Source organism: Macaca nemestrina, chromosome 5 (assembly GCF_043159975.1).
Source record: "Macaca nemestrina isolate mMacNem1 chromosome 5, mMacNem.hap1, whole genome shotgun sequence".
Classification (NCBI taxonomy): domain Eukaryota; kingdom Metazoa; phylum Chordata; class Mammalia; order Primates; family Cercopithecidae; genus Macaca; species Macaca nemestrina.
In genome coordinates this window covers 26,924,504-26,951,517 of record NC_092129.1, presented here as the reverse complement: position 1 = coordinate 26,951,517, position 27,014 = coordinate 26,924,504, and the positions used below count along the sequence as shown (strand labels likewise).

General features: G+C 36.4%; 1 protein-coding gene across 1 annotated transcript; it reads right to left on the bottom strand.

The window, feature by feature from the left end:
* Positions 1-3,516: 3,516 nt before the first annotated feature.
* Positions 3,517-4,345, bottom strand: LOC105465525 (transcription factor BTF3). The gene has a single exon (XM_011713970.2). The coding sequence runs from the start codon at positions 4,240-4,242 to the stop codon at positions 3,754-3,756; it is 489 nt and encodes a 162-aa protein (XP_011712272.1). The 5' UTR covers positions 4,243-4,345; the 3' UTR covers positions 3,517-3,753.
* Positions 4,346-27,014: the final 22,669 nt, after the last annotated feature.

The window sequence follows — 27,014 nt, the reverse complement described above, 5'->3', positions numbered from 1 at the left end:
CTATCTTTGGCTTTTGGTGAAATGGCTGAGGTACAACACCTTTAAGCTTCTTAGAAGCTGTTTGACTTGATTGAGAAGATCTATAAAGCAAATTTTTAATCTCTTGTGACTTAATATTCTTTTTGATCTAAGATTTGATCAAAGTGTTGCCTATCCACACAAATGACTTTTTCTCTATGCTCCACTTTCAAAAGCAATTTCTTAATTTTAGTAGCTTGTGCTGTCAGAATAGGCTGAAATTTTCCCAAATCATCAAATTCTGTTTGCTTTTTGTTTAACAGTTCTTCCATTAATTTATTTATTTCCTCTTACATTTTACCATAAGGCAAGTTAAAACCAGGCAGTACCTTTAACATCTTGCTTGAAAACCTCCTCAGCTAAATAAATAACTTTATCATCTACAAGTTCTGCTTTCTACATACATTCAGGAAAAAAATTCTGTCAAGCTTTTGGCCACTAGAGTATTATGATCCCTTTTCCTTGATTTTCAATAACATGTTCTTTACTTCATTCTAAGCCTTCTCAAGCAGTATATTTAACATCCATGGTTTAACTAAGAGTTTGTTAAAGCAAATCTAGGCTTCATCTGTCAGGATTCTTAAAAAGTTATTCTCAAGCTTCTTTTGGCCTCTAACACTGACTAGTTCCAAAGACATTCCAATATTTTGTATATTAGTTATGACAGCTCCCCAACTCCTGGTACCAAAATCTATATTAGTTTTCTATTGCTTTCTACCAAATTACCACAAATAAAATGATTAAAAGCAACAAAAATTTGTTAGCTTAAAGTTCTGTAGATCAGAAGGCCAGCATGCTAAACTTTCTGCCTAAGATTCTCTATGGCTGAAATCAAGATATTGGTTGGATGGGCTCTTATCTAGAAGATCTGGAGAAGAATCTGCTTCTGAGGTCATTAAGGTCGTGGGTAGAATCAGTTCCCTGTGGCTGTAGGACTGAGGTTCTGGTTTCTTTGCTGACTGTTAGCTGGGGACTGCTCTCTGCTCCTAGAGGTTGCTTGCATTCTTTCTCATGTGTACTTTCCATCTTTAGACTTGTAGTGATGTGGTGACTCTTTTTCAGGCTTTGATTCTGTCCAATCTCCTCTCCTATCTTTTACTTCTGCTTTTAACAGGCTCGTGTGGTTAGATTATCTCTCTCTCTTAAATAATCTTTGTATATTGAGATGAACTGACTTAGAACTTTAATTACATCTGAAAACTCCCTTCAAAACAGAGCCTAGTTTAGTGTTTGATTGAATAAACGGAGGCTTAAAAAACTTTTTTGAGGCGTGGGTGATCTTTAGACCTCTTCCTACTACAATGATTACTAGAGAATTGATTTACATAAATCAATTTGAAGTCAAGATATACAACTTTTTATTCAATAAGAAGTTTTTAATCTATATTTAATGTATCCATTATAAGCATCATATTTAACACTTCTCCAGTTTTATTAATTCCATACTTCTTTCTGGACGTACAATCAACATTCCTTAAAAACTCACAGAACAATTTTTTTTTTTTTTGAGAGTGAGTCTCGCTCTGTCGCCCAGGCTGGAGTGCAGTGGCCGGATCTCAACTCACTGCAAGCTCCGCCTCCCGGATTTACGCCATTCTCCTGCCTCAGCCTCCCGAGTAGCTGGGACTACAGGCGCCCGCCACCTCGTCTGGCTAGTTCTTTGTATTTTTTAGTAGAGACGGGGTTTCACCATGTTAGCCAGGATGGTCTAGATCTCTTGACCTCGTGATCCGCCTGTCTCGGCCTCCCAAAGTGCTGGGATTACAGGCTTGAGTCACCGCGCCCGGCACAATTTTTATCTTACTAATAGGTTTCCTTGAAATTGTCTCTTATGATATCTTCAATGATTTAAAAATTTTGACCTAATTGTAGAGCTTCGTTATCTTTGAATGTGAACGTGTTCTTCATATCTTAGTATAAGAAAACAGAGAATCAGATTATCAAATCAGACTAAGATAAATTAAACTTTTTAGCTGGTATCACACTTAACTAATAATTTCAAATAGCCTTAGTTTTCATATCAGAAGTCTGTTATTTGAAGTTTTAAATATTAGTCCAGATCATCTTTTTTCTTACATAAAGAGAGAGAATATATTGCATATCATTTGCTTTCCATAGCACATAAACATTTAAAAGATGAAATACCAGTGGTGTACTTTTCTGTAAAGAAATAGGCTTCTCCAAAATTTCTTTCTTTTTTATTTATTATATACTTTGTGTTCTGTGGACCAGAGGCTAACTCATTCACACGTGCATGTGTGCATGTGTGTGTGCACGTGAGTATACACACACACACACACACACTTCAAGCACATTGATATTGTTAGGAGAGAATAATGGAGCCAATGAGAGGGCTTAGCAGAAGTGGCATGTAAAGAAACTGCATTTTGGGAAAAGGTAATAAAAATGTAGACATGACGTAGCCTACTCAATATTCATTTTCCTTTTTATACTCAGAAAATTCAGATATTTGGGGTGAGGGAAGCAGCAGTGTATTCAATTCAAAACAAAATTCCAGTCCCTTTTGCCAATAACAATGGCCATGTAACCCAATTGTGGACAATGATTTATAGGTAGAAGTGAGGCCTCTGGGAAAGCTCCTTGCAAAGGGGTCAGATTCTGTGGGTGTATGTTTTTGCCTTTCTTCATTATGGATTGGTTCCAGATGTGGAGCATCATCTTATGGCCACAAAGCCACTCTGAGAGAAGTATTAAGAGGAATGAAGAGACTTTATCCCTGACGTCTATGAGCTCCTGAACTAATACCAGAAAGTACTTATCTCTGGACATCTCATGATGTGAGAAAAAATACAACATATAATTTGTTTAGGCCGTTGTTGGCGGGGGAGGGTTGTGTTACTTGGCAGCAATTCTTCACTCGCATAGTAATTCAGAGTAGTGCCTAGAGGAAATGGTTACATCACCATAATAGAGGAGTACATGAATCCTTTGACCTGCTGAAATATAGGAGTCCTACCTTATTCGTGGTTATGCTGCCAGGTCTCAGTTACACGCAGTTAACTGCAGTCCAAAAATATTAAATGCAAAATTACAGAAATAAACAATTGATAAGTTTTAAATTTTGTGTTATTCTAAGTAGCATTTTGGAATCACAAGCTGTCCTCTGTTTGGGTAAGATAGTTGTATTACCCTATCTGGGTAAGATGGTTGTATTATTAGTTGTTATTAATCTCTTACTGTGTGCAATTTATAAATTAAACTTTATTGTAGGTATGTATGTATAAAAAAAAACATAGTGTATATAGGGTTTGGTGTTTTCTGTCATTTCAATCATCTTTTGAGGGTCTTGGAACATATTCCCTAAGGATAAGGTGGTGACTTGACTTATATGTCTAATGGCATTTGTGGGTAGCAGTTGGCTGTGTGAAAATATAATCTCTTGTACTGGTCTAAAAACTCCTCAGAGGATTTTCAATCTTTGTTTCTTTTCTTTTCTTTCTTTCTTTTTTTTTTTTTTTACTAGGCAAAGAACTTTATTAACCTTTGTTTCAAACTTGATTCCCAGGTTTCTTCGGCTTAATTAGCTGCAAAGAATGAATTGTGTATAAGCAAAAACTGAAAAGAGCTGCAGTGTCCAAGGGGCTTGGGCTTCAAAATATTAGAGATCTAGATTTTATCAGATCCATAAACAAAAATTTCTTAAAAAGCAGTCATAATATAAAATAGCAGCTCCCAGTAACTTCTTCAAGTTTTATCTTCAGAAGTTGACTCAATTCAGTTTGCCTCATTCTTAGAAGCCTCATCAAAATTCTCCACCAGATCTGGAACTTCATCATCATCATCCTCTCCAGTAGCAAGTGGTGCTTTTCCATCCACAAATTGTTTGGGCAGAGCTTCAGCCAGTCTCCTTAAACTAGTCAGACTATCTGCGCCAAGCTGGTTTAAGATGCTGGGTAGCATTTCTGTCAGCTGCTTCGTCTCAGCATGGCCTGTAATGGTGAAAGTGTTCGCTGCCAGAGATGCCTGAACTTTAGGGTTGTTAAAGTGGATCACTGTTCCTTGGTTTGTAAACATATTCACCTCTTCAATACCGGAGATATTGTTTACCCCTAACTTCTTTAAGGAGAACTGAAGTTTTTTATCATCTGCTGTGGCTGTTCTATGAACCACCTTCTTCTTTCTGCGAGCAGTTCCTTTCCCACCAATGCGCACTTGTGCCTGCAGTTTGGCAAGTTTTTCCTGGTTCATGATTGTTTCTTTCATCTTGTGGGAGCGAATAAGGGGCCGCGCGGGGGACTAGGGTTGGTGTTCAAGGGGTCTCGGGTGGACCAGCTGAGATTAGGCGCACACACGCGGGGACGCAAGATGGCAGCTCAATCTTTGTTTCTAACACATTTTAGCAGGATTCTAAAATACTATTGATGAGTTTAAGCTTTGTATTATGAGGACCAATTAAGTCAATGAGGGCAAAGAAGCATTCAATTTAGATTCTTGCAGCTTGCCATGTAAAGATTATTTTTATTATGAAAGGGAAATAGGGAATAGAAATAATCTCTTATGAGGAAAAAAAGGGGAAAGGTCCTAAGGAATCCCAGTATGAATTTGCAGCTAGAACTTCAGAAGATTAAGGGCAACCATCCTCCCACCCAGCATCACAAAAGAGTGTATTCAGATAGGAGGAGCCATAACTCAGGAAAATATAAAAGACCGGTATGGAATGGTGTGGAATGTGTCAAGAGCCTTGTGGGAAATACAAAATGGGAATTTGTAGAAGTTGTATTCTGGGTACGATCTGTTTGATGTGTGTTATAGTATGATTTTCACAGATGATTGTGAGAAGGGAAATTTTGGATTTTTGTGTTGAGTAGCACAATTGTCAAACTGGAAAAATGCAGCAGGACTTTTTTTTGCGGGTGTTTCATTTCCATTTACTAACATTGATAAGAGAAGTCTATAACTGAAATTTAGTAATTTTATAAAAGAGTTTCTAATTTTATAATTTTTTTTCTTTCGATTGGGAAAAATTTTGTTAGTACTTGAGTGGATAAAAAACATACTTAGATATCACTCATTTTTAGTTAATTAAGAAATTCTTACTATGAATTTATCGAGTGCCTGCCATGTTGCAGGCACTGTGTTTGGGGCTGCAAATGTAGCAGTGAACAGCCAGATCTGTTTGCTGCTCTCTGAAATTAACGTCTTCCATGAAAGATGGGCACTGAAGGAATAATAATAAAGTGACCATTCTTGGGATGAGGAAATACAGAAGCAACAAAGTGAGAGGAGGCAGAAATCCAGATATTAGGAAATTCTGGGTACACAGGAAAAGGATAAGAGAATGTTTAGTCTAAATCTGGTAGAATGATAAACTGTGCTCGTAAAGGGAGCTTCTTACATTTGTATTTAAAAACGGCTATCAAGGTTCAGGAATTTCCCTGTTTAGAAGATTTTTATGCCACATGTTCTAAGCTAAAATACCAACTTTTAAAATCCAACAAACTTTCATTTGGTATTTGTGGTCTTATGAAATAATATGAAAGAATCCATGCTAAAACATGAGAAAAAATAAAGGTAATTAGAATATATTTCTATGCTTTCTTAATTTCTTTTTCTTGTTTCATAAAAGCAAACAAAAAACTAATGAAACAAAGCAGAAAAAGCCAACCAACCAACCCAGTTTATTGTAAAATAATTTGTTATGATGTGTCTTCTTGCTGTGAAACATTGTAGTTTTAAAATTCAGAAGGGCCTATTTTTACCTTTAGTCTATAAAAAATCGCAGTTGACAATATCATTGTCTATTTAATAAAGTTAGAATAATGCATATAATAAATTGGTTTTTTTTCTGTTTCATGGTAAAATATCCTTTTTGTGCAAAATGTTTTCTATCAATATTGTTTTCCTCACAAGCTACCCCATGATTAGTATCAGTTATGCTTCGTGGTACATTTAGCATCTTAAGCCATAGCCATGTTAATTGAGAAATGTTTAATTTCCAGGGGAAGATGTCGATTTTGAATATAATCTCATGCATATAAGTTGTTAACCTGAAGTGTGACGAGAAACATTTGTTCAGCGTGCTCCAAACACTGGAAGGGGTGGGAGAGGATAGAGAGGAAGGAAGAAGGAAAGGACATGAGGAAGAAATGATGTTTATTCACTAATGACAATTAAGGAGTTTTATTGAATGTCTCAACACAAACTATGTAAAGTGGCCTAGGGCAGTATGTATCAAAATTTAGCATCTGTACATCTGAGACCTTTTAAAGAGGCAGATTCTGATTTATAGTACAGGTCCAGAGTCTGAGATGATAAATTACTAACGAACTTCCACAAATCGCTGGTCTGTGGAGTAGCCAGGGTCTAGAGGTATGCTTTGAACTTTGGTTCATGTTAGAAACACCTGTGGAAATGGAAAAGATCTTGACACTCAGGCCACACATCTGAACAAATAAATTAGAATTTCTGGTGCTGAGACTCAGGCTTCAGCATTTCTTAAATCTCTCCCAGGATATAACAATGTGCAGCTAGACTTGAGAAACCACTAGTCAGAAGATGATTGTCCCTTATCATTGGCAAGAGCTGGAGTATTCACTCCAGTGGTACTTTAGAATCACTTATAATCTGGGAGTCAAATTACTCCATTACAATAGACTGCAGTTGAGAAACCAAAACATGCACCACATTATTTAAATAAAAACATACCCAGTATACATAGGATACTTTTGGCTTCATAGATTCTCAGAAATGATATTGTTTCTCTCTTTGCATAATTTTGCTATTGAGTTCCTGTGTATAAGTACATACTGGGAATAGCGGTTAAAACAAGAAAAATAAGCCATTAGGTTTCTCACTACATGAGCCTAGAGTGATTGGAAGACTGATTTCTTCACATTGACTTATCTGATCTTCTTAGGGATGGCAGGACTTCAGGGAACAAAGCCTTAAATGCTGGTCCTAACTTCTCCTGGTTCATTCCATAGAGAGTAAGTTTCCTCTGAGGATAGTCCTTCTGACAGCCAGGATTACTCCTACTTTCCATATAGACAGAAAAGTATCAATCTTAATTTGTTTAATGTAGCACTGACTGTTAGAATTGCTTTCCTTTGCTCAAACTAACTTCATTTGTCAATGTTTTTAACTACAAGCAACTAAAAAGGAGTCTAGGTGAATTAAACAGAAAATAATTTATTTAAAAGGGTAACGGTGCATTCACAGGACCAGTGGCCATCAAAAGAACCAATTCAAGGCTGAATGTCCAGGAACAATGCCCCAACAACACTGTAGAACTGTTTGAAGGGGAATTGCTGCTGCTGCTAGATGTTAGAATATTCCCTGATACCATTTTGCACCAGAAACACAACATTGCAGCCACTTTGTGATTTGGGGTGGAAGATAAAAATTCTTACCACTGCTTAGAAACAATGGATTTCCAGCAAGGCTGTAGTACCAAGAAAGTTTGCTTTCTCTTCCCCAGTATCCTAAGTTTTTATTTACACCTCACTCAGAAAAATAGAAGCAGCAGTGTTTTTCTTCATGTCCTGGTGGTAGCTGATTACCTCCCACATGATGCCCCTACTGGGGGAAATGGCTCATCCTGATCTCGTGCATTCCTATATCTTTCTCATGAGTACCTAGTAGAGGACCATGGAAAAGACTATGTGTGTAGGAGTAAATTACCTTCTACCTGAGGCTCTAAGTTATTCCAAATTGTTCCATTAGCCCATACTTGGCCTTCAGGAATTTGTTAAAGTTATAGCTTATTTATTCTTGCTTACTTTTATGGAAGTGACCAGTTCCTCCTGTGCTCTGCCAAATGGTTCATGTGTCCACCCTCTCTTCAGAGGGTCTGGTCACACTTTGAAATTCAGTTTAGTTTGTTTTCTTATTACCTGAGGTCTCTGATGGGTTTGATATATATATATATATATATTTTTATTTTGGTAGATTAACTGGCTTTTCTTGTGTTTAGGATGACAGTGATGTTCTTTTGCAGCGTTCTACATTCTATGCTGAAGTAAAACCCCATTACCATTATTTTTTAAAATTTAGACATTATATTGTCTTTCTGGATTCACAGCCAAATTCTACTAGAGGTACAAGGATTTTTAAAACATTAAGAAAAGAAAAATTGTCTTTTATATATACCCACACATTTACCATTTTTACTGCTTGTCATTTCCTTGTGTTTCAATGATTTTCATCTGGTATATTCATTTCTGTTCAGCCCAAGGAACTACTTTTAGCATTTTTTTTTGATGCAAATCTGCTGGCAACTAATTTTGCCAAAAGTTGTGTATCTAAACATAACCTTATTTTTCATTTGTTTGGAAGACATTTTACCAGATACAGAATTCCATGTTGTCAGCTTCCTTTTCAAGTCACTAAATATATTGTTCCATTGTCTTTTTTCTTTGTTTTTAAAAATAAAACTGGAAGTCATTTGTTATTCCCATTAATATATCTCTGTATATAACATGTCTTTTCCTTTGGTTGCTTTTAAAATCATTCTCTATAGCTTTGGTTTTCAGCAGTTTGACTACCATGTAAGTACTTGTTTCTTTTCTCCTCTTATCACACAAGGAGTGCTTTTTAAAAATGTTATTTAACCAATTTGAAGTTTGCTGAGTGTTTTAGTCTGTTTGTGCATTGTTATAAAAAACACCCATGGCTGGATAACTTATAAAGAAAAGAGGTTTAATTGACTCATGGTCTTTCAGTCTGTACACAAAGCATGGTTCTGGGTTCTGGTGAGGCCTTGGAGATTTTTCTTATTGCCAAAGGTAAAGTAGGAGGTAGCATGTCACATGGTGAGAGGGGGAGCAAGATAGAACAGGGGGAGGTCTTAGACTCTTTTAAAGAAACAGATCTTGCATGAACTAACTGAGCAATAACTCACTCATCACCAAGGGGATGGCTCTAAGCCATTCGTGAGGGATCTACCACCATGACCCAAACATCTCCTACTAGGTCCCACATTTCAACATGAGATTTGGAGGGGACAAGCATCCAAACTATATAATTCCAGCCCTGTGCACCCTCACCTCAAAATCTCATGTTCTTCTTACCATTCAAAACACAATCATGTCTTCTCAATAGTCCCCCAAAGTCTTAACTTGTTCCAACATCAAAGTTGAATGTCTTTTCTGAGATTCAAGGCATGTTACTTCCACCTATATCCTATAAAATCAAAAACAAGTTATTTACTCCCAAGACACAGTGGAGCTATAGGTGCTGGGGAAACATACCCATTCTAAAAGGGAGAAATCAGCCAAAAGAAAAGGGCTACAGACCTCATGCAAGTCTGAAACTCATCAGGGCAGACATTAAATGTTAAAACTCCCAAATACACTTATTTGACTCCATGTCCTACATCTAAGGCACACTAGTGTAACATGTGGGCTCCAAAGGTCTTGGGAAACTCTGCATCTGTGGCTTTGCAGGGTGCAGCCTGCATGGCTGCTCTTAAGGGCTGCAGTTTAGTGCCTGTGGCTTTTCCAGGCTCAAGGGACAAGCTGCTGATTACTATTGTTGGATGTGGAGGGCAGCAGCTGCCTTCCCACAGCTCCACTAGGCAGTGCCCTAGAGGGAACTCTGAGTGGGGATTCCAATGCCACATTTCCCTTTGGCACTGCCCTAGCAGAGCCCCTTTGTGAGGGCTCCAACCCTAAAGCAGGCTTCTGTATGGTGACCCAGGTTTTTCATCCAACCTCTGAAATCTAGGTGTAAGCTGCCAAGCTTTCTTCACTCTTGCATGCCATACACTTACAGACTTAATACCACTTGGAGGCTGCCAAGACTTACAGTAGCTTGAACTCTCCAAAGCAGCAGCTGGAGCTCTACCTAGGGCCCATTGAGCCACTGGTGGAGCAAAGCATCTGGGATGTGGGAAGCAGCCCCCTGAGGTGGTACAGATCAGTGGTGCTCTGGACCTGGCCTCCCAAACCAAATCATTCTTTCCTTCTAGGCCTCTGGGCCTGTTATGGGAGGGGCTGCCTCTGAGATGCCTTTGTGGCCTTTTCCCCATTGTCTTGAATATTAGCACTTGGTTCCCTTTTAGTGATACTAATCTCTTTAACAAGTAAGTTTTCCACAGTCCAGGATGCAAGATTTCCAAATTTTTATACTCTGAATCCCTTTAAAATGTGAGTTCAAACTTTATGTCATAACTTTGCTCTCATATCTTATTTAGGCTGTCAGAGCATTCAAGTCACTTCTTGAACGCTTTGCTGTTTAGAAATTTCTTCCACCAGATACCCTAAGTCATCACTCTTAAGTTCAACCTTACACAAATCCCTAGCATATGGATACAATGCAGTCAAGTTCTTTGCCAGAGCTTAACAAGGGTAACCTTTCCTCTCATTCTCAATAAACTTCTGATTTCTGTCTGAGCACTCATTAGCCTGCCCTTCATTGTCCATATTTCTATTGGCATTTTGATCACAGCTAATTATCTAGTCTCTAAGAAGTTCTAAACTTTTTCTCATTTTCCTGTCTTCTTTTGAGCCCTCTAAACTCTTCCAGCCTCTGTCCGTTACTGAGCTTCAAAGCCACTTTCACATTTTCAGGTATCTTTATAGCAATGACCCACTCCTTGGTTGCATTTTTATTTTTTTTTGTTAGTCCATTTTTGCCTCACTATAAAAAAATACCTGAGGCTGGGTAATTTATAGAAAAAAGAGGATCAATTGGCTCACAGTTCTGTAGGCTGTACAGAAAATATGGTACTGGCATCTGCTCAGCTTCTGGTGAGGCCTCTAGGAGATTTTACTCATAGCGTGTGAAGCAGGAGCCAGCATATCACATGGCAAGAAAAGGAGCAAGACAGAGAAGGGAGAGGTCCTAGACTCTTTTAAACAACCAGATCTTGTGTGAACTAACTGAATAAGAACTCAGTCATCATCAAGAAGATGGCACTAAACCATCCATAAGGGATCACCCCCATGTCCCATATAGCTCCCACCAGGCCCCACCTCCAGCTTTAAAAATTACACTTCAACATGCTATTTGGAGAGGACAAACATTTAAATTATATCACCCAGTTTACCAAGTCTGGGCGTTTCCAAATTTTGTTTTTCACATTTGGAAAAACTTGGCTATTATTTCTTCAAAAGTTTTTTTGCCCTATTCTCCCTCTTATTTACCTCTGGAACTCTAATTGCACTTATTTTGTACAGTTTAACATTGTCTTATAGCTCATTGAGTCAGTGGTTATTTTATTTTTTATTTCCTTGTGATTTTGACTTGTTTTTACATTTATTTCTTTCTTCTGAAGAATCTAATCTGCTATTAATTCAATATATTTTTAATTTATATATTGTATTTTTCAGCTCTACGATTTAAAATTTTTTGTTAGAGTTTAAAAATACCTCTTGAAAATCCTGTTATTACATTCATCTTCTCTTACAATTTTCTTAATGTATTTATATTGTATAGTTCTTATACAATAATTCTGACATTTGGATTCTTTGTGGCTCTACTTCTGTTTATGCTTTGTTTTGATTATGGACCAATTTTACCTGTTTCTTTGCGTGCCTAATGCTAACAATTATTGATGATATGTTATGGACACTTGACTAAGTCATCTTGCTCTGAGGCATTGAATTTTGTTCTAACAGGCAGTTAAATGACTGTCAAGTCACCTAGATCCTGTGGCAAATTTATTTAGGCTCTGTTAGGGTTATTTGTTTTTATTTTACCTTTAATCCAAGGGTATAGCATTTAGTCTTAAGATATAGTCATTATTGTAAGGCTGACAATCCCTAATAATTTGGTTCAACTTGAACTCCAAACCCTGTTTTCCCAGAAATAAACCACTGCTGAAATCACTACTCAGCAATTGTAATCCTTTGGCTTGATTCCTAGAAATCTCAAGGAATGTTTGCATTCTAAAACATAGAACTTATCCAAAGATTTAACAGGTATTTACATGCAGAGTTTAGGGCTGATCCATTTGTGGCTTTCTCATGTTGAAGCAGTGTTGTTGTCTGACTGTGAGATTCGTTATCTCATGGCCACAGAAAACTAGGATGCAGACACAAAGAGTGAGGTTCAGAGTGGAAGTTTAATAGGTGAAAGAAAGAGAAGAGCTCTCGCTGCTTCAGAGAGAGGGGTCCCAGAGAAATGGGTTGCTGCTTCTGTGGTGAAGTGCAGGAGATTTTATAGATGAGCTTGAGGAGGCGGTATCTGATTTACATAGGGCACAAAAGATTGGTTGGACCAGGTGTGCCATTTTCATAGGGTGCAAAAAAGCTGACCACCCCTATCCTAATCTTGTGTTATGCAGATGGGTTCTCTACCTGACCAGTGCCATGCTGCCTGTTCCATTACCGTACATATGGGGACAAAGAAACGGAAAGATGGAGCCTCCATGTTGAACATAACCTGGCATTCAGGTAACCCTTTTCTATTGGCACAGCTTCCAGCACTCCCCCATGCAAGCTTCCAGCTTGCTGATCTATGTCTGCAGCTTGATTTTTTAGGCTACCTTTTGTTAGAAAATAAATGATTTGGGGGTTGCTTTTTATTAAAAGGGAAATTCCACCAAGGACTTTGTTGCCCTCACTACCTGCCTAAATAATTTCTTTCTACCCCTTGTATCAATGTTTGGTATTTCCCTTTTTAATTTCTATCAAAGATCAACCCTGAACTTTGACCTATAAGCCCTATGTCAAATAAGACAGCTACTTTCTGCTTGAGCTCAATCATCTATGCACAATACAAACTAGAAAGTATCCTTAAGGGAAAATCCAGTCAAATATAGATCTCTGTTATTTAGCTTCTCTTCTTTAAGGGGCTATAGCTTCTCTAGTCTCTGCTTGCTTTTGTAGGAATGACATTTTAAAAGTGTATTTTGAATACAAAAATTAGTCAGGCATGGTGGTGCATGCCTGTAATCCCAGCTACTGGGGAGGCTGAGGCAGGACAATTGTTTGAACCTGGGAGGTGGAGGTCGCAGTGAGCTGCGATTGTGCCACTGCCCTCCATCCTGGGTGATAGAGTGAGACTCTGTCTCGAAAAATAAAATAAAATAGAATAAAATAAAATAAAAGTGGATTTTGAGCAAACAGTACACTTTTTATATAGATGCAAAGCACAACAATTTCTTTCCCAAATAAAAAAATAAGAGCACAATGCTGACCAGAGTTTTTCTTTGACGTATTGTAGGCTATCAAACCAATTCCTATGCCTTTTTCCTTTAAGTCTCTATGGATTAGACATTTTACTAAGCCAGAACTTTCAAAGGCTACAATAATCTTACTTGATTTTTGATACCATGCATAGTGTTGTCAATATGAAATAATTGAACAGGTCAAGATCTGGTTTAGGAGAGTTTATTTAAGTAAAACCCTGAAAATGGCCATTCAAGTAACAGAGACTTCAGAGGAATGAGGCCAATGCTAAGAAGTTAAAATTAGTTAAGATCTTGCTTATACAGGTAGAGAACAAAGAAATTTAGTAAAATTATAACATTTTCTGTACAAGGCTGGTTTATAAGCTACAACAATTTAATTACAGCTTTCCTTCTTTTTTTTTTTTTCCAAATTTAAAATTCTGTATTTGGCATTCCATCTCAGGCAATGTCATAATCATGCAGTCTTTGTATGGGAGAGGAAAGAAGGAAGTTCATGTATAGTGAAGATCAACAGTTAAGAGGGAAGGGGTCTTCCCTGGTGCCCTTTAGTCCTTTACAACATTTTAGAAAACAATGTAGGTAAGGAAAAAAGCTAATCTATAATCGGAGAAAAAATGGTTACAGCTTCTAGTTTACATGATTTGGGTCCCATAATCATACTCTCTGAGGTCTCAAAATATTTAAAAATTCCAACTGCTTAGATTTTGAATTACATATTTTCACAGTGTACATTATAATATTCATAGCTAATCACTTCTTTTTGTGCTTACTCTATTTCAGGCACTTTGATGAGTACTCAATTTTATTATTTTCTTTAAACTTTATAAATTATATCCATTATCATTTAATATATGAGTAACTGAGGCCTAATGAGATGCAATACATGTTCCAGGGTCATAAAAATGTGTTAGGACCAGTATGTAAATCCAGGTACATCTAATTCCAAAGCCTATGTCTATAACCTTTCAGCAATAAATGGGATTATTTGCTAATCATTTTATAGCACAATTTCTTACAGTATGAAGACTTTGTTTTTCTGTCTTAGAAGATTATATTTGCCTGGGAATTTACAAAATTACAGAAAAGTAATACTAATCATAATGAAATACTGTATTTTATTGGATTAGGCAGGATAGCTCATCTTATATTTGGTTTAATAGCACATTTTTTATTTTAAAACCTTTGTTTGTTTCAGTCTTGAAATTTGGCAGATAAATAAAGGCATTAGATGCATAGTGGCTCAGTGGGAGGAGTATCATTTGATAGCATATGTCCAGATGACGACTGCTCAGCTGGAAGCAATTCAAATTACGAGGTATCTTTATCTTTTAATAGCTACCATTACCTCACTGAATAATGATTAGGAGCTACATTTTACTTTCCTTATATAATGATATGCTGCAACAAAATTCCCCATTTTAACTGGAAAAAAACACTTTCAGGTTTTAATATAGCTTTCAGAAACAACATTTAATGAGAAATCCAAAGGATGCTTGTAGTAGAAGATAACTTGCAGTCAAGAAACTCATAGTCATGATTCTCATTGGTTTTCAATGTTTTGTGTCATGAACTTCAATTACTGCTTCCACTAACTACACATTTTTTGTACTTTTTCCTCACTGTTCGTCAATATAAAAGGTAAGGTATCTCTCCTTAAGAATACTGTCAGTGTTTGCCAAGCACCCATTCTCAATTTAATGTTAATTTTCTGTTTCCATAAGAGCCATGATGTTGTTTGCTGACTAAATACCCATTGCTTCATTCCATCAGTAGTTAGTATTCAGTTGATAGTCAAAATGCTTTAGAATTTATCAAAATAAAAGCATGCCATAAGAATAAAATCAACAATTTTAGGGAGCTAACAAAATGTTTAAATTTTTGTCTTTCTGGTTTAGCCATGAATCAATAATGATATAAAGCATGTTGATACTAAAAATAAGGGAAAATTAACATGAATTTAAATTGTATCAGAAACTCGGTTTTTAAAAATTTAATAATGGTATCAACTTTCAAAAGGAACTTGTTATATTGTTTTATTGTAAATTTTGCTAAGAAAATACACACAATCAGATTCAGGTAAGAAATTTCTGTTTACTAACATGTATTTAATCTATCTATAATCTAATTTTAGTTATTAAGTATTGGCCAGCACTTTTCATTCATTTTATTAAATTTCTCTTAATTGTGTTATTATCTTGAGAGATTTACAACTGTATTGTCATCTGTAATTTGAGTAATGTGCACTGTTAGCATGTTAGAACTACGTTAAGGAAATATAAATCCATTTATCATCCCTAGAGGTTAACATGTTTTATCTTTGCTTTTCCCCCTTGCTTTAACTTACATGGATATAAATATTTTTACAGAATTATATACAACTATAGTAAATATGAGCATGTTTACAAACATATTATAACAATTTTTTATGAAATAACTCAACTATATTTTGGGTTTTACGCATCTTTGCTGTTGCAGTGGAATGAGGCTGGAAGTTAGGTAGACTCTATCCTTTCTGGTGTTTCCTCCAACTCTCCAGCTTATGCCAGAGTCTCGGGGTCTTACCCGGGTGTGCGTGTGTGTGTGACAGCAGTGACTATCTTGTCATTGCTTATCAATAACATCCTGTGTCCCCAGAAACATGGCTCCTTCAGTCCTGGCAGCTCTCTGATGCTTTGTTGCCACATTTCAGGCTGGGAGATCATTTGAAAGGCTGCATCTCTGTCTAGACATACCATAAAGCTCTTTCTTTCTCGGTTTTGTTTCTTTCCTGGGGTACTGTTATACAGCAGGAATTTCCTTTCTCTTCTCTCATGACTCCAAAAACATGTATTTCTTGATTTTCTCACCTTTGTTGGTTGGTGGGTAAGAAGGTGGGAGAGAGGCTGAGCATTTTGTCTGTAAAATCAGCATTGGGCTGGAAGACTTTATGATGGCAACTGAGGGTGAATGTTGGCTAATGATTTCCATCTCTCTCTTCTTCTAAGTCACCTGCATTTCAACTAGTTCTGCTGTGGTTGACACACCTTGAACTAGCCCCGTAGTTACAAGAGAAAGGACAAATTGGAAGTGACATGATGCTCCTAAACAACAATAGATAAAAGAGAAAGAAAAACAGAGGGAAAAGGAGAGGAAGTTTTAAAATAATGAAATAGTAAGGGAAAAGGGACATCTGTAAAAGGAGAGTTTTAGTGTTCAATCAGGCAGGGTATGGGTTCTGTGGTTTCTTGTGTATTCAAACATGCATACACACATGCCTAATAGAAACCGATTACAGCATGAATTCCAATGTGCTGTAGATACTCTTTGAAGTGTACCTGCAAATAATGAAACATGATAAGTGGCAGCTGAGAGAGCAAGGTTTCACCAACTACCCATGTGCTCCACATTTATTGTTCCCTTTGCAGTTAGATTGAGACCATGTGTCTCGTTCTGTCCAGTGGACGGTGGGCAGAAATGGTGCATGTTATATAGGCCTGACCATGAATACTCCTTTAAGACATTCTAGCCACATTTTCTGTTGCCACAGCACCCCTGGAAGTGATGAGTAGAGATGAAGAGAAACTGAGTCCCTGAGTTACCACAATAAAGAGAGATGCCTTGAAGTGCTCCTTAACCATCAGACAGTGATACATATCAGAAAGTGATACATAAACTTTGGTGTGTTAAGTCACTGATACTTGGAAATTTATTTGCTTTTGTAGCCTAGCTATCCCATTCTAACCAGTACGGTTTAGAGGGTAACATGGCTATTCTTTTGAACTGCCATTCTGTTACCTTGTATCATAAAAATATTTACTGAAAAGCCCCTCTTCACTAAAAGTGCTGTCTATTACTTCTTTTTTTATCATTATAAATCATTTAGTACAGGACAGGTTCTTGACAGGGAAACTAAAAGCCAAATTATTAGTCATTTCTGCCAATTGCAGAATGAGTTGGGATGAAGATAAAGCTTGTTAGTAGAGAAATATTATTCCATTAGAAAAATAAAAGATTCATGAACAACATTTGGTAGCATGTCTATTCCATAAAATGAGATTTTCTCAAGAACTGGAGGTCATTCAGATAGAGGCAGTTTCTGGTCATTAAAAATTGATTTAAGTATTCTCCATTGTTTTAGCAAATTTTAAAATCTACTATAGAAAATTCTTACACAAAAGGCTCATGTTTTATTATTATTTGATGTGGCTTTTGCCCCAGACCTAAGATTCATGCTTAGGAGATTTAAATGTTTCTAGATATAGAAGACCTTAGGTCCTTTAATTAGTTTATAAGGAACAGAAATTTGATTTAGAATGTTGACATTTTTCTCTAAATACGAATTTTGATTCTCTGGTTCCCTTCCTTTCTTTTTTCTCTTCCTCTTCCTTTCCCCTTTCCTTTCTCTTCCTTTCCTTCCCTTCCTTTCCCTCATCTTGCTTCATGTATATCTTCACCACCACCTACCTCATCTCTAGCTTGGATTTTTAGGTCAACTGCTTCTGTAACAGCCTTAGAGGGGCACTGACCAGATCTCCCTTCAAGAGAAAACCAGCCATAAGGAGTGCAGACAATTGTTGTTGCCTCCAGGATTGGCCCCACATTTCGAACTGAGGTGAAACACTTTTCTTGCAGCCCCAGCCAATGACTAATCACAGAAAGGATAGTAGGGCTTGGCCTCTTTTGACCAGTGTGGAACTCCTCTATGAATAGTCTTTGCATTGTAGCTCTTCATTGAACTGATTGAGACTTTATCAAAGCTGTATGGCAGTCTGAGGCTCTGTTCATAAATTCTTTCTTCCGGATACCTCTTTTCCATAGGTTTCAGACTTGCTTTGCAGTCTGAAATGTTTACCTCTCACAGCTCCTGCTCTTATTATCTTTCACAGACATCACCCTCAATAAATTTCTTGCAGTTCCAACTCCATCTTGGCATCTGTTTCTTGGAGGGCCTGAACTGACACACTTCTGAATTGCTCTCCTTGTATCACTCTTTCTCCCTTCCAAATTTCTTGGTGCAGTCAGAATATTTTTATGTCCCCCTGTGGTTCTATGGTTAGAATTTTTCAATAGATTCCATCTTTCATAAGACAGTGACCAAAATAATTAACACGGTATATCAATCCCTGCCAATTCTGGCTCAGCCTCTCACTCTAACGTCAACTTGCCCCAAGATCCATACTGGAGTTTCTTTAGTTTCTTGAATGTTCCCTCCTTTTCCCCTGCAGGTCTATATGCCTGTACATTTTTCTCCCCTCTTGTAACTGTCCATTAGTCATTCAGAATGCAGTGTAAACATTTTTTCATCAGAGAAGTTTTATCTGACATCAAGATTTATATCATATCTTCCTATATTATATTAACATAATATACATCTTTCCATCATACAACCTATCATAGCTGTGATTTAATATTTATTCTGATGCCATTGGTTAAAAATCAGCTCCCTCAACAGACCCAGCACTCCATGATGACAGTGTCTGTACTTTTGTTTACTGACGTCTCTAAAACAACTGAAACAACGAGTAACATGTAGTCACTACTAAGAGCTTTTATCACATAAATAAATAATGAAAAAATTTAGAAGGTTATTCTTTATTCAAAAAACTACTTATTATAAAATTTATTTTAAATAGGTATTTGGACTTCAAAACTTTTAATTTCTACTTTTTTTCCCCCTAAATTAAAAGTGTTTTTCAACCTTCTCCTTGGGCAGAAACTAGATTAGCATAAGTGAAAAACTGAGGACATCTCCATTTCAAATGATCTTTCTCTTTTCACTTCATTGGTTGTTTGGAGAAATAGAACTGGCCCAGTGATAGGGAATCCAGAGTCTGCACTTCTTGTAAAAGACATGTGGGCATAAAAAACAGGTGAGAAGTCACTGTTTTATGCAAGAGCACCTAGAAATCAAGTTAGTAAGTGACTTCTTACTAACTTAGTTTTGGTCTAGAAGGTGACCTTGAATAAGGTTTAGGCTGACTTAGGAATGGGATAGATAAGGTATATTTATTTTAAAAAAATTGATTGGTAATTATTTCTCCAGATCCTTTGGAAAACCTAGTTCCAGACGGAGGAAGAGCCAATTCTACCTAGGGACTAAGAGCATAGGCTCTGTGTTCAGCATGACTGGGCTGCAATTTTGGATCTGTCATGTACCAGTTTTGTAATCATGGGAAAATTGCTATCCTCTTTAAGCCCAGTCTCATCATCTGTAACATAGGGATAAGAGCTCCTACTTCATATGATTTTATGAAGATTAAATGAGGAACTCTATGTCTAGCTTTTAACATGGTATCTGGCACATAGTTAGTGCTAAACATCCTCAACTATTACCAATATTCTTCTGTTTTCTTGCTATTTATTCCTTGTATTTGAAATTTATGAATTAAGCACGTGGCATTCTTGGATAGAAATTTTTTTTTCATTCCATTTGCCGTTTTTCTGCAATTCTTCCATATGATTGATGGGAAGCAGGAGGCCTGTAGTATGGTGAACAGCGTAGGGATAATGTAGTCTCATTTATGGTTAGACTGCACTCTGTCACTCACAAGCCACCTCATGATCTCAAGCATGTCCCTTAGCCTCTGGTGACTCAGTCTCTTCACACCTGAAATGGAGATCATAAAAATTCCCACTTCATAGGGTTTTTGTGAATATTAAATAGTTTAATGAATGTAAAGGCTATAGAGTATGCCAGGCATATAATAATGTTTGCCATTAGCAAGACTTGACTTCCCAGTAAGTTTAAAGCTCTTTGAAGGCAAAGACTTTGACAAAAAATTGTTTTTCACAAAGCACATTTATGTTGGACACATACTAAATATGCAATACATAAAGGCTTGTTAACTGATTAGCTATTTTATATGCACAGCAAAGACTTTGATTATAAATCTGATATTGTCTGTATTTGAATACCGTTTTCACTGAGCCTAGATTTGAGTCCTATTATATCTAGTACTCAGCCCAAAATCTGTAGCTCATTTGCAATATGTTACATGGTTTTAATGGAGAAATTTTTATATTCCTAAGTAGTAGCTCAAATGTCTGTAGCATATTCACAATCAGGTTTTGTTGTCCTTTCCTGAACTGACTCCTGGTCTAGAAATCAAATCTTAAATTAGTGGTATTTACTGCTGCCCAACTATATATATTAGCCTTGAAGAAAATAATATGCTTCAGAAAAAGGACTGAAATTTCTGGTCAGGCTTTAAACAAAACTCTAATCTATGTTTCTGGGACGTCTCATCTAAAGATCAAAAAAACATGTAATTAGGCGATAGACTTCAATTTACAAAAATAATCTTTAGTGACTGTTTTATTGAAGAATGTCTATTTGAAGAACACATAACTATTTAAAATTATAATTTTCTTAATATTGGCTCCTTTGAACAAGTAGCCATTACCAGCTTAGGTTCTAATGCCTATACAGCTGAGCTGTTCCTCACACTCTGTTTATGAATTGAACCAGCAGACCCCACTGTTAACTTCTTGAAAATTTTGATGTGTTTGTGTATGTGTGTGCACTTAAGACATGCAGCCCAAATTTAAATTTACAATCTTAAAAATGTGCAGATACTGACAAAGTGTAGGGAAAAGAAGTCAATATATAAAGTTTCCCAGTAGAAATTTTTTAAAAATCTTGACTGCATAGATACAACATAAAAATGATGTAGTGTAGAATGTTAGTACCTTAGTTTCCCCCCAAATTACTAAATTACTGTTTACTATTATTACATGGAAGGCAGGATATACAGTTGTTAAGACCTGGCGTTGTAGAGTTAGACAAGCCTAGAATAAATTCTAACTCTGGCACTTTCTATGTGTAGGATCTTGGGCATTTTAGTCAATATCATTAAGATTCAGCTTTCATATGTGACGATGTGGCAAACACCTCATTTTATGGTACTTTGTTTTATTGTGGTAACCTTGCTTTGAACAATTGTATTGGTGCCATTTTCTTTCCAACCGTATGTGCTCACTTTGTCTCTGTGTCACATTTTTGTAAGTCTCACAGTATTTCAAACTATTTCGTTGTTTTATATTTGTTATGGTGATCTGTGATCTTTGTTGCTACTATTGTAATTGTTTCAGGGTGCCATAAACAGTGCCCATAAAAGATGGTGAAATTAAATGCTGTATGTGTTCTGACTGCTCCACTGACCAGCCATTCCCTCCATCTCTCTCCCTCTCCTTGGGCCTTCCTATTCCTTGAGACACAACCATATTGAAATTAGACCAGCTGATACTCCTACAATGCCCTCTAAGTGTTCAAGTGAGAGGAAAACTCACAAGTCTCCCATTTTAAATCAAACACTAGAAATGATTAAGCTTAGTATGGAACACATGTTGAAAACTGAGATGGGCCAAAATCTCAGCCACTTGTGCCAAACAACCAAGTTATGAAAATGAACACATGAATAATAGAAAGCAAAATAGCTAATTGTTGATATGGAGGAAGTTTTAGTGGCCTGGATGGATCAAACTAGCCACAAAATTTCCTTAAGCTAAAGCCTAATCCAGAGCAAAGCGCTAACTCTCTTTAATTTTATGATGGCTGAGGGAGGTAAGGAAGCCACAGAAGAAAAGTTTAAAGCTATCCTTGGTTCATGAGGTTTAAGGAAATATAAAACTGTCTCCATAGCAAGTGCTATGTAGAAGCTGCAGCAAGTTATCCAGAAGATCTATCTGAGATAATTGGTAAAGGCAGCTACTCAAAACAATAGATTTTCAATAAAGACAAAACAGTCTCATATTGGAAGAAGATCCTATCTATGACTTTCATAGACAGAGAGAAGTCAATGCCTGGTTTCAAATCTTCAAAGCACGGGCAGATTCTCTTCTTAGAGGCTAATGCTGCTGTTGACTTTAAGTTGAAGCCAATGCTCACTTACTATTGCAAAAATCCTGCAGTCCTTAAGAATTATGCTAAGTCTACTCTGCTTGTACTCTATAAAAAGAATAGCAAAGTCTGGATGAGAGCACCTCTGCTGACAGCATGGTTCACTGAATATTTAAAGCCCACTGCTGAGACCTACTGCTTAGGAAAAAAAAAAGTTTTTTTTAAAATATTACTGCTCATTAACAATGTACCTAATCACCCAAGAGCTCTGATGGAGATGTACAAGGAGATTAATGTTGCTTGCATGCCTACTAACACAGCATCAATTCTGTAGCCCATGGATCAAGGAGTAAATTTGACTTTTAAGTCTTATTGTTGAAGAAATACACTTTGTAAGGCTGTAGCTGACATAGATGGTGATTCCTCTGATGGATCTGGATGAGGTAAATTGAAAACCTTCTGGAGAGAATTCACCACTTTATATGCCTTTAAGAGCATTCATGATTCATGAGAGGAGGTCAAAATATCAACATTAAGAGGAGTTTAGAAGTTGATTTCAACCCTCTTGGGTTACTTTGAGTGGTTCAAGACTTCTTAGAGGAGGTAAGTGCATATGGGGTGGGAATAGCAAGAGAACTAGGATTCAAAGTGGAGCTTGAAAATATGACTCAATTGATGCAATCTTATGATCAAACATTAACAGGTTAGGAGTTGCTTCTCATGAATACACAAAGAATTTCTTGAGATGAAACTTATTCCTGGTAAAGATGCAGTGAACGTTGTTGAAATGACATCAAAGGATTTTGAATATTTTTAAAACTTTTCTGGTAAATCATCAGCTGAGTTTGAAAGGGTTGATTCCAATTTGGAAAGAAGTTCTACTGTGGGTAAATGCTATCAAGCAGCTTTGCACGCTATGGAGAAATCTTTCATGAAAGGAAAAGTCCATTGATGTGGCAAATTCTATTGTTGCCTTATTTTAAGAAATTGCCACAGCCATCCAAAACTTTAGCAACCACACCCTGATCAGTCAGCAGCCATCAACATGGAGGCACGACCCTCTACCAGCAAAAAGATTACAATTCACTGGAGACTCAGATGATCATTAGCATTTTCTATAATAAAGTATTTTTAATTAAGATATACGCATTGTGTTTTTAGGAATGTACACTTAATAGTCTATAATGTAGTATAAACAAAAGTTTTATATGCACAGGGCAACCAAAGAATTTGTGTGTCTCACTGTCTTGTGATATGTGATATTCACTTTATTGTGGTAGTCTTGAACCACACCTGCAATATCTCCAACTCATGCTTAACTAAGATCTTCCTCAGAAATATTTTGAGTTGAAATGGGGCAATGTATGCCAAAAGTTTAGTGCCTAGAACATAGTGTGCTTTTATTTAAAGTATTATCAATATTTTGTTAAACTTCAGAAAAGAGAAATCCAAACTTTTCCTAGAGTAATGATTAGATTTATCGATGTGAATTCACAGAGTTCCTCTATTTTTGCTCTGTATTCCTTTTTCCTCTTATATTTCATTAAATTATTTATAGAAATGGTATATAGAGAGATGGATCAAATGGCTTAGAGACAATAGAAGTTGATTCTCTCTCATGTGATAGTCAACGAGGTAGGTGGATGATCCAAGGCAGTGGTGAGCCCTGCTCAGTGAGGTCATCAGGGGTCTGGTTTCTCTTCACTGTGTTGTCCACTATTCCCTAGGAGAATGTTTCTTTTATGTAACTGAAGCTGGCTCACTAGCACCTTGCCCATGTTATAGCCTTAGGCACTGGGAAGGAGAAGGTAGGTATCAAGCAGATTCTTTCTGAGAATTGACCCAGAAGTGGCATACTTCAATTCTATCCACATCCCAGTTTAATTCTATTCAATCTGTGTACATTGATCAGAATGTACATATATGGAGACATCTATCTGCAAGAGAGGATCCAAAAGATACTCCCTAATTGTGTGTGTGACCCCTTTCCAGGCGAAAATACAGGGATATTTTACTAAAGTGAAAGGGACAGTTAGCAGCCTCTGCCCCAAATCATGTGATATAGTGCAAAAACGCTTTAGGACCAGAGGCCAAGACAGCTGGGAATGTTTTGAGTCTGTTCAAAGTAGTCGTGTGGCCAAGAGACCACTGAGCTTCACAGATCTTAGCTATCTCTAGATCTCAGTGCTTTACTTCTTCACTGCCTAGGGTATTCCTTAATCCTCCTCCATCACATGACAGAAGAATAGTGAACATTTACGGAGCTCTTGCTGCGTAATGCACGTTTATCTTATTATTTTACATGTATTTTCTCACTTAATACTCTCAACAACCCTGTGAGGTGGCACTATTATTATCCTCACTTTACAGACAAGGTAACTGAAGCATGGAGAAATTAAGTAAGTTGTGCCATTGGAATTTTATCTCAGTCTCTTAACTCCAGAGTTCAAGTGTTTATGTGAAGAGTAGTAACTCATTTCACCACTTGACTGAAATGCTATACTAGTTTCCTATTTCTATGGTAGCAAATTACCAGAAACCTAGTGGTTTAAAAACATCACACACTTGTTATTTTACAGTCCTGGAGGTCAGAAGTGTGAAATCGGTCTTGTGAGGTTAAAATCAAGATGTTGGCAGAACTGGATCTTTTTGGAGGTTCCAGGTGAGAATCCTGTCCTTGCCTTTTCCATTTCTAGAGGCTGCTTGGTATTCCTTTGCTCATAGCCAGAAATCTCATCACTCTGAACTTTGCTTCCATCATCAAATCTTTTTCTATCCCACTCCTGCCTTCCTTTTTCGCCTGTAAAGACACTGTGATTACATTTAGCACCCACCAAATAATCCAGGATAATCTTCCCATCAAAATCCTTAACTTCGTCACATCTGCAAATTCCCTCTTGTCCATAAGTGTCAAGGATTTAGGTTTGAACTTCTTTGGGCAGCCATTATGCTGCCTACTACAAACACTTTCGAAAAGGATGTCAGTAATTTATAAATTAACAAATTCTATGGACTTCCTCAGGTTTTTCTACCTTTGAGCTACCTGTAACATTTGATATTATCTACCACATATTCTCTTAAAAACTCTCTCCACTTTTAATTTCTTAATTACCACTTACCTGAATTTCTACTATCTTTGATGACTTTTTTTCAATTTCTTTGCTTGCCTCTCAATGTAGATATTTCCCAAAGACTTTAAAAATCATTTATTCTTCTTACTTTATACTATTTGCATTAATATCCTCTTGCACCTGATCTTATAAACGATCTGTAATCAATATGTAGATAGCATCCACTATTTGTGTCCTCAAACTTTTTGAATTTCAATGCAACAGTTTAGAGATGTCTGCTAGACAGTCCCCTGACTGTTCTGATCTCTCCAATTCAACCTTTCAAACTGAAATTGTGGTCTACTTTCTCATATCTGCTGTTCTCTTGGGCTTAATATTTTTGTTGATAGCTCTTCACCTTGTCAGTCATCCTGTCTCATGAACTAATCCTCTTCATTCTTCTATCTAATTTGTCCCTCAAAATGCACAGAGTCTAGTTGTATGATATGTTGTTCTTATTCCTCTTATTTGCTCCATTTCCACTGCCATTCTTATAGTTCTCTTGTTAGGTCTATCTTATTAGCATACCAGTCTATTTTATATATTGCTGCCAGATTTACCTGTCCAAAGCTGAGCTCTAGTCTTATTACACCCTTTGACCTCAAACATCTTTTACAGAATTTTATATTTGTCAGAACCTCTTTCATCTGCTTCAACATTATTTCTTCCAGTGTGCACTTACATACCTTTTGCTTCTCACAACTTGACTTTTGTTTCTTGTTCATCACCTACTTTCCTATCTCTGCCCTCTTGCTAATAATTTGCTTTTATCCAAAACATCTTTCTCAACTACATACATTTATCAAAACCCAATGCATTTTTGGGATTTAGTTTAACACTACTTCTACCCGGAATCCCTCGTTCATTTCTTCCTTTTTGAATTATCACACACTTTCCCATTTTTTGTTAAAGTTAATATCTTTTCTTTATTTATATAGCTATTTTTGAAAATGTCATTGAAGAAAAGAATGTATTGTGTTGGTGCAAATGTAATAATAAAACCGCAATTACATTTGCACCAACCTAAATATTTGGTTCATCACTCAGTATAGGTGTTTAAGAAATACTCGTAAAGGCATGACTCTGTAAAACAGGAAACTTGAACAGGAGAAATGATTTTCAATTTGGTGAGTAAGACTGAAGTATCAGAGTTCTTGGGTTTGTATAATTGTTTTAAAAGATAAATTAAATATTATAAAATATTTAGAAAAATTAAGAATCTATTTTCAAAATTCAAATATTTATAAAGTGCACTCTTTTTGTTATTATTTCCATATGTTCATAGCAAATGCCTGTGTGGGTTTTGAAGCCAGCTCTTTGGGTTCAAATCCTGGCCAGACCAGGCTATAGCAAGTGATTATTCAACATTTTTCTTATTTATATTTCTGTACTCAAAAGCTGAGATGTAACAATAGTTACCTCATAAGTACCTCAGAATATACAGAGAATAGTGCCTAGCACATGATAAGCTCTTAATACATTTAGTCAATTATTAGCTATCATTGTTATTTCTCAAAAGTGGGCATAGGTTTAAAAGACTAAGTACTGGAGTAGATGATCTTTACCATAACTGTGTCCCTAAAATTCTATCAGTCTAACAACAGCATAGCCCTGCCTAACATATACCAAATAATCAGGTATACTTTAATAACAAAATCTTACTGGTGTTGTTGCTGATAAGTAAAAAAAAAGTACAAGGTTTTTATTCAATTCACTGGTAAAGTCTGTTGACAACTAGAAAAATGATTTATTTTATAAATAAATGGTCTTGGCATAACATTGAAAAGAAATATATGAGGCATGGTAAAAGTTGTTATACAGTTGATGAATATCATAACAAATTTTCAATTCATGGATACAGTTAATCTATTTTTTAGTTTTATGTTATATAATAAAAAACATGTAACTAAATATATAACACTTGTTCTCAACTTTGTTGACATATTAGAATCACTTGGGGAGCTTTGAAAAA

Bases quoted from the DNA above. Each gene is read 5' to 3' on its own strand.
- LOC105465525 (XM_011713970.2), bottom strand. From the start codon at position 4,242: ATGAAAGAAACAATCATGAACCAGGAAAAACTTGCCAAACTGCAGGCA.